The sequence below is a fragment of the Anguilla anguilla genome, chromosome 13 (assembly GCF_013347855.1).
Source record: "Anguilla anguilla isolate fAngAng1 chromosome 13, fAngAng1.pri, whole genome shotgun sequence".
In the NCBI taxonomy this organism is placed as follows: Eukaryota; Metazoa; Chordata; class Actinopteri; order Anguilliformes; family Anguillidae; genus Anguilla; species Anguilla anguilla.
In genome coordinates, this window is record NC_049213.1 from 38,795,742 (window position 1) to 38,807,809 (window position 12,068).

At 46.1% G+C, this 12,068-nt stretch overlaps 1 protein-coding gene across 2 annotated transcripts; it reads right to left on the reverse strand.

Moving 5' to 3' along the window:
- Nucleotides 1-1,949: 1,949 nt before the first annotated feature.
- LOC118211907 (potassium voltage-gated channel subfamily A member 2-like) lies at nt 1,950-11,529 on the reverse strand. 2 transcript variants are annotated; one of them, XM_035389488.1, is made up of 3 exons: nt 10,777-11,529; nt 9,724-10,169; nt 1,950-8,061 (listed from the first exon to the last, which is right to left on the reverse strand). In XM_035389488.1, the coding sequence occupies exon 3, from the start codon at nt 7,918-7,920 to the stop codon at nt 6,433-6,435; it is 1,488 nt and encodes a 495-aa protein (XP_035245379.1). In that variant the 5' UTR covers nt 7,921-8,061; nt 9,724-10,169; nt 10,777-11,529; the 3' UTR covers nt 1,950-6,432. The 2 variants fall into 2 exon arrangements, with proteins under 2 accessions (XP_035245379.1, XP_035245380.1); XM_035389489.1 differs by lacking the exon at nt 10,777-11,529 and adding an exon at nt 10,429-10,770.
- Between the last annotated feature and the right edge of the window lie 539 nt (nt 11,530-12,068).

Genomic DNA, 12,068 nt, shown 5'->3' on the forward strand with positions numbered 1-12,068 from the left:
ACGCCATTGTTGCAAAACAGACAAACCAATTATTCTGGATGCAACAAAAATTATCCATGTGTTGATTTTGACAAAATGGTGCTACAGTAATCTTCCACATGCCCAGCCTCAATGGACACAGATACATACATGCATTAAAGATCGGATAAACTGGTTTAAAAAATGAAACTAAGCATGGCAACTATTTTGTTCTTGTTTTCACCGTGTGGTGAACGTATAGACACTCAATGATATACGGGGGGACGGTCCAGTAGTCCTAGCACAAGTATAGACGTACTGCTAATTTAGGGCACTCCCGCAAAGTCTGGCACTTTCCCAGACTGTTAAACGCAAATAGAATTGGACTTTAGCTTTTCAGTGCGGATGTCTGATGAATAGGGCAGGTTGCTTATGTGGGAGTTTCCTGTACTTGCAATAGACACCACAGGTTGGGCACCATATTAGCTGAAACGTGACCAAAGTGGGTAAGAGGATGAGGAGGAGTCCATCTCTTCCTCACATCCTTCGCTCACTCCTCAGCTCCACTCAACAGAGGACATGAGGAAGAGATGGATGAGATGAGGATGGAGGAATCAAGGCAGCATGTTTTGGGCAAGTGGAATGTCCTTGCTAAGTCAAGCTTCAGTTTCAAGCCATTGTACAGATGTGGATCTACATGGCGATCTTTTATAAGTCCCATGTTCCACAAAATTAAGCAAGAGCCTCCTTGCCCCTCCCAGAAACATTTTAACAGATTTGAATGACCTTGATCGATTTCTGGGTCACATGGGAACCAAGGAGACGAGACACCGATAAAATAAGCGATTGGAATGAACCCCTGGCTCCAAAAATAGGTCTGTTTTAACGTTGACCTCAGTATCACTCTGGAAAACGGAAGGTTTTAGTTTCAGCATGTACTGTGTGCCTGGACCAACTACCAGGCATTACCTCCCGTGTCCTCCAGTGAAATAGCTGTTCATCGCAGCTGTGGACTACAGAGGTAAAGGCAGCAGATAACTGTACCCTGCTTTTCAGGACATGCCACTAGTCTGGTTTCTCCCAAACTGACAGGAGATCTTGCAGAGATGGGACACTTACGATTGCGGCTGAGTATTCCAAATTTATCCGACGAAGGGCAAAATGGGGACGTAATCTATTAAGAGACATAATAAGTGGTAATGGCACTTGTAAGCCTCTACAACTCAGCCTCTGTGAGGGATATGGTGTTCCTAGGCATGTCTGACTGACAGCACTGCTCAGGCACATTAGTATTTAGGCAACGGCCTGGTGCTGCAACAACAGAATCCACTGGGGCACGGTAAAGCAGAACAGAGCCCATTACGGTCTGATTTTAGTACTCTCATATTACCCTGATAGAGGAGCTTTCATAGCTGAAATCAATCAACAGCTGGCCTCACGTTTCCTCTAGATCTGCTGCATTCTAATACAAATTTACATTATTATTATTAAAAGGAGCCTGCAAGGAAGGAATTGCCAGGGATGTGTCCATGCGTCGCAGTTTAAGGGTGGAGTTTTATGGGAAACGGCGCTGTTTTGACTCTTGTAGGACTATAGCCCGCTTCTTCCCATGATGTTATAAATAGAACTCCATCTCTGTCTTCCTCCCTCCCTCCCTCCTTCCCTCCCTCCAAACCGCAGAGTGCATTCTTTGCAATTAACAGAGAACCAAACAACACACTGAAAGATACAGACATTTTGGCTGTCCTGCGATGTCTGCCTTCGACAAGAATGTAAACACAGGCAATGTACAAAAAAAAAAAAAACCCCTTTTGAAAATTTCAAAGCATTGTAGAAGAATGACCGTGGCAACATTGTTAGCAACATGAATATGAGTATCTTTGTGCCCTGTGAAAATGTTAATGCACACTGAAAAAGCTGTATTTTTTTTTTTTTAATCCGACAATGGGTATTTCAAAGATTTAACTCAGAAAGAAACACAACACAGTTTGTTGAGGTTATTATTGTTATTATCATTTGATATGACTTACGATGGTTATGATCATTTGGAAGGATTAGCTATGCACATTCTGTTTGCAGTCTTTTTTTTTTTTTTTTTAAATAGATTGTCTTTCAGTTTGTCCTTTTGTGGTCCTTGTAAAGTGCATCACATAAAGTTGATATCCAGACGTCATAGTTATACAGCATAGAATCCCCCCCATCTTTGTATAACTATGTTTTGTTCCCCCTAAGTTTTCTTCTTGGATTAAAAAATTATAATAAATAAATCAGCATTTACACAGAAGATTCCGGAATCCAGGCCTTCTTGTTGAACAGATGCAACACACATGATTACATGGACTAAACAGCTGAGTTACACCACAAAAATGCCACTAACGCACACACTCGCACCCCCTCATTCACACACACGCACGCACGCACGCGCACAGACACACCAAGTTTCAGGGCTCTGTTTTTGCGACAGAACCTCTCGCCCCACCCCCCCAAACACAGGATGGCCATGCCTTTTTGGGAGGGTCACTCCAGGGACCTGTCTGTAATGGTTGGGGGGGGGGGGGGGGGAAGTGGGGGCAGTTGTCCGGAGCGGCTCACAAATCAATACCGTCTCCTGGAAATAAATGGCTAGCCTGCTCCAGCCCCCTCTGCCCCAGAATCATTTACAGCCCCCACTACCCCCCCCCCCTCGCCCGGCAGCCCGGGAGACACTGACCATAACTGAGACCCTGGGCCGCTGAGAGATCGATATCTCCTCTGCATACCGAACACTTAAAAAAAACTAAAACAACAAAAACAAACACAGGCACACGCCTGCATCCCGTCTCCCTGCGTCCCTCTCTGAGTGAGAACGGGCACACGCATTCTGCCCCACTTCACTGATTACAGAATGGCCGAAAGTTCTCACCGTGACCGTGGCACGTTCAATGTGCTGTAATACTTATCGCTTGCCTTTCCTGCTTACAACTGCTTTTATGGGAGCAGCTCGCTAACTAGGCTTCAGTGCCTGTTTGTTATGTGATTACGCGCTAGCATGGTCTATGGGGAGAATGGTTACACAGAGTGGGCTCTCAGTCCTCTGCTCAGACCCTGGCAGTGTGAATTCAGGCAGGCCAGGCCAGCCCATGTAGCCTTTCAACAGAACCTCACTCACTTAATCCTGATTTTGTTTTCAGAGCTGAAACTTTTCAGTTGGTCCACGGCTGTAGCTCAGCAGAAGGCAGAGAGGTCAGCTGCGTCGGAAGGCAACATTTGAAGGCAGTATTTTTGACTATTTTGCACACTTGTCCTTTGTAGGCATGTCCCTAACCGAAATTGTCAAATAATAGTCCTACGGGGCATTATTTCAGTTAAACTCGAAGGCAGCATCGATGTACGCTTCATCTGATAGGCTATCCCATAGGTCTTTGTGCTTCTTCCTTCTGTTAAAACAATGGCGGCTGAAAACAGGAAAGCAGCAGCGCAGGCGCTTGTTTACAAGTGTGAGTACACGGTGAACTCCAATTTGTTGTAGTTGTATCTAAAATATACATTTAAATTATTTAATACACTGCAGTAATGTGTATGTAATGCGTTTAAGCCTTGGGAAGCATCCCATGAAGTAGCCAGCTTAACCTGCTAGTGATCGCGTTAATTTTCTGTGACGCTATCCTGCCTTCAAAGTGCGTTCCAGATTTGTGGTCCGTTGAGGCTCAGTTTCCGATAGGATGCTACCCTCAGAGGGAGCTCACTTTGGAGGGAGCTGCCTTTTCGATAGAGAACACCGGAAGTCTGTGTCTGATCTGCAGTGTCAGGTTTCAAATTGGACCTTTCGGTCTCCTGCGGAGGATATGATGGATACTTCTGCCGGTCCGGACACACACACACACACATACACACACATACGCATGCACACACACGCACACACATACACACGGCTGAAGAATAGAGAGCTGATAAATTTCTCCGTGGAGCCTCAGGTCATGCTGTACTCCTCCTCAGCACCAGCTCAGACTTCCGCTCAGTAACAGAGTCCCCCCGTACGCATGAGCAAGATCTGTGACCCCACAGAGATACCGAGGAAAGAACAGCTTCAGCCACACCAGAAGGTTGTCATTTTCCGGCCCACAAACTCTTGTGACATGTGACCGGGCTACGCTAAGCTAACCTAACCTAATCCTGAACCGGAGAGGCGAGTGGGCTTTATTGGCAGAGGACTAATGCTCAGCCCAGGCTCAACACAACGCACCGCTGAGCTTGCAGATCACTGCCCTTAAGGTCGTGCGGGCATAAACTCTAACACTCCGGGCCCCTGTGATAACGATGCTGCCTCCAGCTAAAACAAGCAGCAACAGTGCAGCACATTCCGGCAGAAGGTAACTTTCCCCAAAATTCAGCACTTGGGGTGCTGACCTCTTGGAAAATGTGTTTTTGTTATCGGATTTGAGCGGCATCTTGGGACAGAGATTATTATTTACACAGGAGGCAAAATCTTGGTCAAACTGGACTATTCTTGGGGCAACCCTACAATAACTCCACTCCTCATACATTTTGTTCCTGGGCAGTGAGTGTCAGGTTCTTTTGGCACTCTGTCCTCCTCCCCAAACCAAGGAAAATGAGCAACCTTCTCATGGACATTACCCAAAATCGGCCTACAGTATTAGTGTTCAAAATTATGATAAAGTAGCAAAACTTTTAGCACACTTAGTAACATAATATAAAAACACATTATTTCAATGCATGTTTGACTAAAAAAGGTATAGTATTCATAATTATTATTAGTTTTGTTTTTAACTGTTGTCATACTGAATTGCATGCTACAAGGATTGTTTTAGGCCATGCAGCAATAGATAGGTAGAATAGCTCCTACTAGTTGAAAATGGAGTTTCAGGGCAATCAATATTTCAGGTTTCACTGAAGTATGTACTGCACATGAAGATGAAACGAAATTTAAGAACAGTAATTTAGCATCGGATGGATATAAATAGAAATGACTCTCTCGAGTCAGTGTTTCTTAAACTATGGGTCGGGACCCAAAATGGGTGGTGGCAGTGTATGGGGACGGGGGGTCCTGGAATGAGCCCACTAGGCTATACTATACTAGCGCTATAGCTATACTAGTGTATTTGACGGGTCCCTTAAGGTACTAATCTTCTATTTTGGGTCCCGACTTTGAAAAGTATTTCTAATTTGGGTCCCGATATTAACAAGTTTAAGAAGCAGTGCTCTTGAGGGGGTTCGGTTGCATGTGTTGGCTGAGCCCGAGAAGTCAGGTGGCTATCTGATTCAAGGTCAAAGCAAGGTTTGAATAACGTGTCCACACAATTCCTGCCCCTGGTATCTAGAGCTAAGAACCAGCTGCATTACCACAACAGAACTCATATCAATGAGTTACCAACAAGCAGGAGGCAGGAAGACTACTTAGATAAGGGGAGGGGTGGAATTTGGGCATGGGTTTTCTTTTTTTTTGAGGGGGGGGGGCAAATGGAAGGTAGGCAGCATGTAATAAGTTCTGCGTGGTTGTGAAACACCTCCCTCCCCCCTCTTTCACGCAGACAAAGAGAGAGGAGGAGGAAGGATTACGTCCCAACTGGCTCGCATTTCTGAGCCCCACTAATTAAAATTAAATATAAATAAAATAAATAATAAATTAAATAGATATTCACTGATTTCAAAGCTCTGCAGCTGGTCTTGCGCGGGCAAAAAGAAGGGTTTGCACTGTAAATACATACAGGGCTCTTCCGACAGCAACAAAAATTCAGGATTGTGGTTAGGGCAGTAATACGCAGGTCTCATTCACGTACAATATAGTACATGGCGTCCATGTACATAATTAACTGACATTCTTCATATTTTTGATACGGCAGCTTTGGTGGGCTCAGTGTTTATTACGCTTATCAGGAGATGCCAGATTCTCCTCTGACCTCCTCTGAACGTGTAAAGACTGAGCTTTTGTCCCCATCCTAAAGAAAGAAGGCGAAAACTGAAGCACGGCATGGCCTTTGAAATTACAGGGAAATGGGGTGTGTCTACAACTGGGCGCAAGGAGACATGCAGGCAGGGTGGGGGGCGTCGGGGGTGGGCTTGGGGGGGGGGCGCATAGTGGAGGAGAGGAGAGGTGGGATCTTAAGCTGGAGTGAGAACCCCTTCATGCAGTTCATGTATGTTTTCCCTTTATATTTGTTAACTGCTTTGGCTACGGTCACAATCAGGACATTGACTATTGAACAGTCACACAGACAAGACTATCTCCATGCAGACACCAAAAAGGAATGTGGAATTGGATCCGTAAGGATAGAGAGCACAGGTGGGGGAGAGATTGGGGTTTGGGTTGGGAATGGGGGGGGGGGGGGGGGTTTAGAGGGCACAGGGTCTTTTCCTGGTTCTACCAACTTGGTTTCCAAGCCTGTCCAAATGGGAGAGTAAACCCTTACCTCTGACACCAGCTCACTAATGTCCCAGTCCCCACCCACTACCCCCATCCATGAGTATCCCAAGAGGTTATACATCCGTGAGCATCTTTGTGATGTTGACATAGTTGGTGTTAGCCAGTGTGCAGTTGGCTGTCTTGAGGTTCTCCTCCCGGAAGTCCTCAATGCTGTTGTTCACCCCTTCTTGGATCTCCATGTAGTCCGACTTGCTGAGAGTAGAACCGCTGCGGCTCTTCTTCAGATCCTCGTTTGAGTCCCCCTTAGGGACGCTGGTGACCTGAAGATACTGGGCTTGCTCCTCTCCCTCCGTCTCTCGGTGGTAGAAGTAGTTGAAGTTGGAGACTATGACGGGTACGGGCAGGGCGATGGTCAGCACGCCGGCGATGGCGCAGAGCGACCCCACAATCTTTCCGCCAATAGTGGTGGGGACCATGTCGCCGTAGCCAACTGTTGTCATGGAAACCACGGCCCACCAGAAGGCTTCGGGGATGCTCAAGAACTGGGACTCCGGCTCATCTGCTTCGGCGAAGTACACGGCGCTGGAGAAGAGGATGACTCCAATGAAGAGAAAGAAGATAAGCAGGCCCAGCTCGCGCATGCTGGCCTTCAGGGTCTGGCCCAGGATCTGGAGCCCCTTGGAATGCCGGGAGAGCTTGAAGATCCGGAATACGCGCACCAGCCGGATTACTCTGAGGATGGCCAGGGACATGGCCTGCTGTCCCTGTTGACCATCTTCTGGTTTCTCGGCCAGCTCGGTGCCCAAGGTGATGAAGTACGGGATGATGGCCACAATGTCAATGATGTTCATGATGTTGACGAAGAAGCCCGCTTTGCTGGGGCAGGCGAAAAAGCGCACCAGGAACTCAAAGGAGAACCAGATGATGCAGAGGGTCTCCAGGATGAAGAAGGGGTCGGTGAAGTAGGTGGACTGGTAGCTGGAGGTGGTGTTGGAGAAAGGCTGGTGGACCTTGTGCATCTCCTCTTCGTCATTACGAAACATGGGCAGGGTCTCCAGGCAGAAGCTTACGATGGAGATGAGGATGACCATCACGGATATGATGGCAATAATCCTGGCGGGTCCTGAGCTCTCGGGGTACTCAAAGAGCAGCCACACCTGTCTCTGGAACTCATTGTCTGGCAGAGGCCTTTCCTCTTCCTTTATAAAGCCCTCGTCCTCCCGAAAGATTTCGATAGCCTCTTCCCCCAGCTCGTAGAACCGTATCTCCTCCGAGAAAATGTCCAAGGTCACGTTGACCGGCCGCCGCAGCCTCCCGCCTGACTGGTAGTAGTAGAGGATGGCGTCGAAGCTGGGGCGGTTCCTGTCGAAGAAGTACTCGTTCCTCAGCGGGTCGAAGTAGCGCATGCGCTTTTTGGGGTCCCCCAGCAGGGTCTCGGGGAACTGGGACAGGGTCTTGAGCTGCGTCTCGAAGCGCAGGCCCGAGATGTTGATGACCACCCTCTCGCAGCACTCGTGGTCAACCTCCGGGTTGTAGGCATCGTGAGGGTTGCCAGGTTGTGCCGCCGCCTCGTCGGATGGATCCGCGGTGGCTACAGTCATTCTGAACAGGGGGGGGGCTGGATGGGGTCAGGGGGCGCGGCCTGCACCTTCCAGTGAAGCCTGGTGCTGTTGGAGACTTAGGCAGGGAAGATTCTCAACACCATAGAGAACTCAAGGCTGCTGGATTCTGCATAAATCAATCTGAAGGACATACAAAAAAAAGAAAAAAAAAAAGATTTGAATTATGTATTGCAATGTTTGACACAGCCAACTTATGCATTTAACTCTAGTTCAAATGATACCATCAGCATGTGGTTCAATACTGTATGTGGTCTTAAATATGGTTTCAAAAAATCATCCAAGGACATTTCATTGCACTCATATAATGTACATGCATTATACAAACATTGTGCCATTTAGCAGGTAGGCCTTTCGAGAGTGACTTGCACAGATCACATTTTTACATTCAGTCCATTTATACAGCTGGATGTGTTACTTAAGCTGCAAAGGTCATGTACTTTGCTCAAGGCTACACTGGCAGCAACCCAGCTGGGAATCACGCCAACAAACTTGGAGCTGCAAGACCAGTTCCCTAACCACTGTGCCACACTACCTCCCCAAATGTTTTGTTCAGACCAAAAATATATCAACACACAACGTCCATCAATCATGCTGTCTTCCGCAAACCGTAAACGTTTTGATTGCTCTGTGGTCATAGTCAGAGTCCATTTTCAGGCACACGCGTGTGTGTTTTAAAATGGGAGGCTTGCTGCGACAAGTTTTCCTGAAACTTGACCTCGCAAAATGAGCAGAAACACGGAAGTGGGGAGATGTTGAGCGAGTCACGTGTTGGTTGTCCTACCCTGCACCAGCCGGTATGATATGAATGCATACTGTACAAAACCATCATCAAACTCTGATGCAATCACATGTTCAGAGAGCACTAACACCGACCGAGTATGAGTGGTATCACTACACTCTGTAAAGATAGGTTAATTGTGCATTAGGCTCCCTGTATATGAGGTATAGCTATAGGCACGTATATATATCCCTCAGTGGCTGTGTGTCCTTAAAAAGGGGTTCACCCATCGCTACACAGGTCTGACAGCTCCACTGGCTGCATCATTGCTTTCTTATGAATGACTCCCAATTTGCTGGAGACACCCCGCATTATCGCTTGTTTTTATTTTATTATTTTTTTGTATTAGGTATGTCGGAATGCCTGCAGTCTGAAATGCAACTGCGTTTAAAATATTCAGGAGCATCATATAAAATATTAAACTGCAGACAAATAGATTTTAGTGCCATTATTAAGTGTAACTTCATCTGTCTTCCTCTGTACCTCCTCTCTCCACTTTGGTATTATTCAGATGCCTTCCAGTCTATCAATGGTTATTTAAAAAAATAAAAAAACCACACATTTTGATAAGCAGTTTGAATGCACTAAGTGTTATGAACATCAGCAGATCTACATATCTATCAAGGACAATCTCAATATCGCCTATTTTATTAAACATGTAAACATTTAATTATCGCAGTGTTATGGGCCTAGCTAGTATGTTAATTTAGATGGCCGAGCTGCCTAAATGAACGTAAAATTCTCGTCCTTGCTAATGCGATATGTCGTGAAAGTAATCAAATCACTTGCATGACACGACAATGTCTCCGGCGTGGGGAAGACTATTTGAGGACTATTTGTTTTTTTTCCAATCCTTTTCTGAACATAGTCTACTGTTGAATGATATATTCAACATATGAAATGTGGAGGTTTTATTTTCAGAACATAGATGTGAAACTTTACTTTGGCCCAATTCCACAATCCGCATAGCGACTAAAAAAAAAAAAAAGCGAAACGTAGCCTACCTGCAAATGGAGCGTCGCCTCCTTTACCTAAAAACAAGGGTGTGGGTGGCGGATGCCGCCGTTAACGTGGTTTCGGGCAGCCGGCAGTGCCGCGGATGATACTCCGGGGTCTCAGATCCCACGCCCCCCCTACGTCCGCGTCCTGAAATTCATTCAGGTGTCACTTCTTCTGTATGCAGCCACCGTTAGCTCCCCCGTAGCGCCGTGTTAAGGCGGGTGACCGATGTGGCTGAGCCGCTTCCGCACGGCTTGCCTCTCTCCCTCATCAATAGGTTGCCGTTTGGAATCAGAAGAGAAACAGCTGGGGGGAGGGGGGGCGGGGGGGGTATTGAAGAAGGTGATGCTGGCGGCGGGGACAGTGTTTTTCTTCAACCCCAAAGCTCCCTCTAAAATCCAGAGATGCTACCCTCAGCAAAATTGGACGTCCCCAGTGTCCTTAGCGTCTCCTGTAACAAACAGCAGCAAAAGGTAGTCCTCATAAACCACTGTACACTGAAGGAAGATCTGCAAATACATTAGCATGGGAGGTTGCGGGGAGGGGTTGCTGGCTGTATTTCGACATAAAATATGCAAATAACTTGTCATATATACGTATAGGATATGGAACCAGCGCCCTCTAAAAGCCCTTTATACATTCGCCCATTATAGTACTTAAAAAAAAAACAACAACGACAAATCCATCCATTGAAATTAACTCTTAATTACCCAATATTCTTCTGTGTGACAGGTGGACTCATTTGTGCATCCACGTTCATGCATCCGCAAACAAACCATCCCGGCATTATGCATGTCTTGATTTGTCGTGCTATACATTAAATTTTGTTTTATTGCTTTTTTGAGTGATGTTAGAGGACCCGGGTAAAACGCGCAGGGAGGTGACTGGCCGCCGTGACATGCTCAAGCCGTGGCTGTCTGCGCTGTCAAACTGGTCGTTCGACGTGTGTGGTTAACTCCATGCAATTTGAACAAGCACTAGACATTCGAATTCTCGCAATTACCAGGCATTGCATTTAAATGGCATGCATGTAAAAAATAAAAAATAAAAAAAATCACCCGTGTTTGACGGAACACATTGATGGATCCTCAGTTTCAATCGCCGTCTCAATTCTTGCATTCCAATCGTTAATTAGAGGAACGGCGCCGTATTTGGTTTGTAATTGTATCTGTGATTTCATTCGCAATTGCCACAAGTCCGTTTTTTTTTTTTTTTTTTTACTGCTTAGAGGCAAGTCTGCAGTCGGACATTGTTGTGCATACAAAGAGACCACGGAGACTGAGCGGGCAAGCGAACGCGCGCGTCCCCGTGCCACCACGGAGTACCACTCCTTACCTTTCTGCAGCGCGTGGGAAATTTAAAGGGGACGTGCCTCGTCCATGCGACTGTCGGTGGGTTGGGATTTTTATTCCCATGGTAATAAAAGGCAACTGTTACCACACGTTTTACAGCAGTATGTAAAAATAAAATCCGCACTGCAAAACCTTAGTGAAAATATTGTGAAGTTTAGCCTTTTTGACGGAGCTGGTGGCCTCCGTATGCTGGTTTTCGTTACAGTTGCAATCTCAGAATTTTGACAAGCTGTACATTTTTTAAAATAGGAGCTTTTCGTGTTTTGAGGAGCTATACATCATCTTCATCCTCGTTGTCAGCAATAGCTATGCATGCAATGAAGAATAAACGTCTAATTTACATTGCTTATTGGGCTATATTGCGCAATAGCAGTTCAAGCGGGGCTCCGAGTCCTAACAGGTGAACGTGAGTACACCAGACCACTAAAACTAACCACGTGGTTGATAATGAAGAATTCAAAGACAAAGCAATTGATGACAAGCCAAACTTGCACTGTGTTCATTTCAACTTTTGGGGAGACGCACTCTGCTGGATCGCCGATCCTCGTATAATTAAACATCAAAACTCCTAAGCGTACTAGCAAGTCTCGCAATTGATTCATACGAAAATAGTGGGGGTGGCATGAATGTGTTAAGTTTAAAAAAGAAACAATGTGAAATAACTTGCAACGCTATGGATTGCTAAAGGGAAATGTCTGGAGGGCACGGACGCAATACGAGCCCTTTAATGGTGCAAAATAAAACGGACGCGTTTTTTTTATTTCGAATCATTAAAGGGATCATATTGCATTCGTGTTCCCTACCTGACCTTTACCTCCTGCGATCTATAGTTTCGTCCTTCATAAGAGAAGCGCCGGATAACCCTTCGAGCAGGCCAATGTGCAGTGATTTCCTGGTTGACAACGTAGAGGGAATGTGTTGACTGTTGAACATCCTTAATTGCTCCTACAAAAGAAATCCACTAGCAAACTTTTTCAAGGAGGAAGTAGACTACTAAG

Coding starts and splice junctions, on each gene's coding strand:
- LOC118211907 (XM_035389488.1), bottom strand. CDS start 7,920: ATGACTGTAGCCACCGCGGATCCATCCGACGAGGCGGCGGCACAACCT.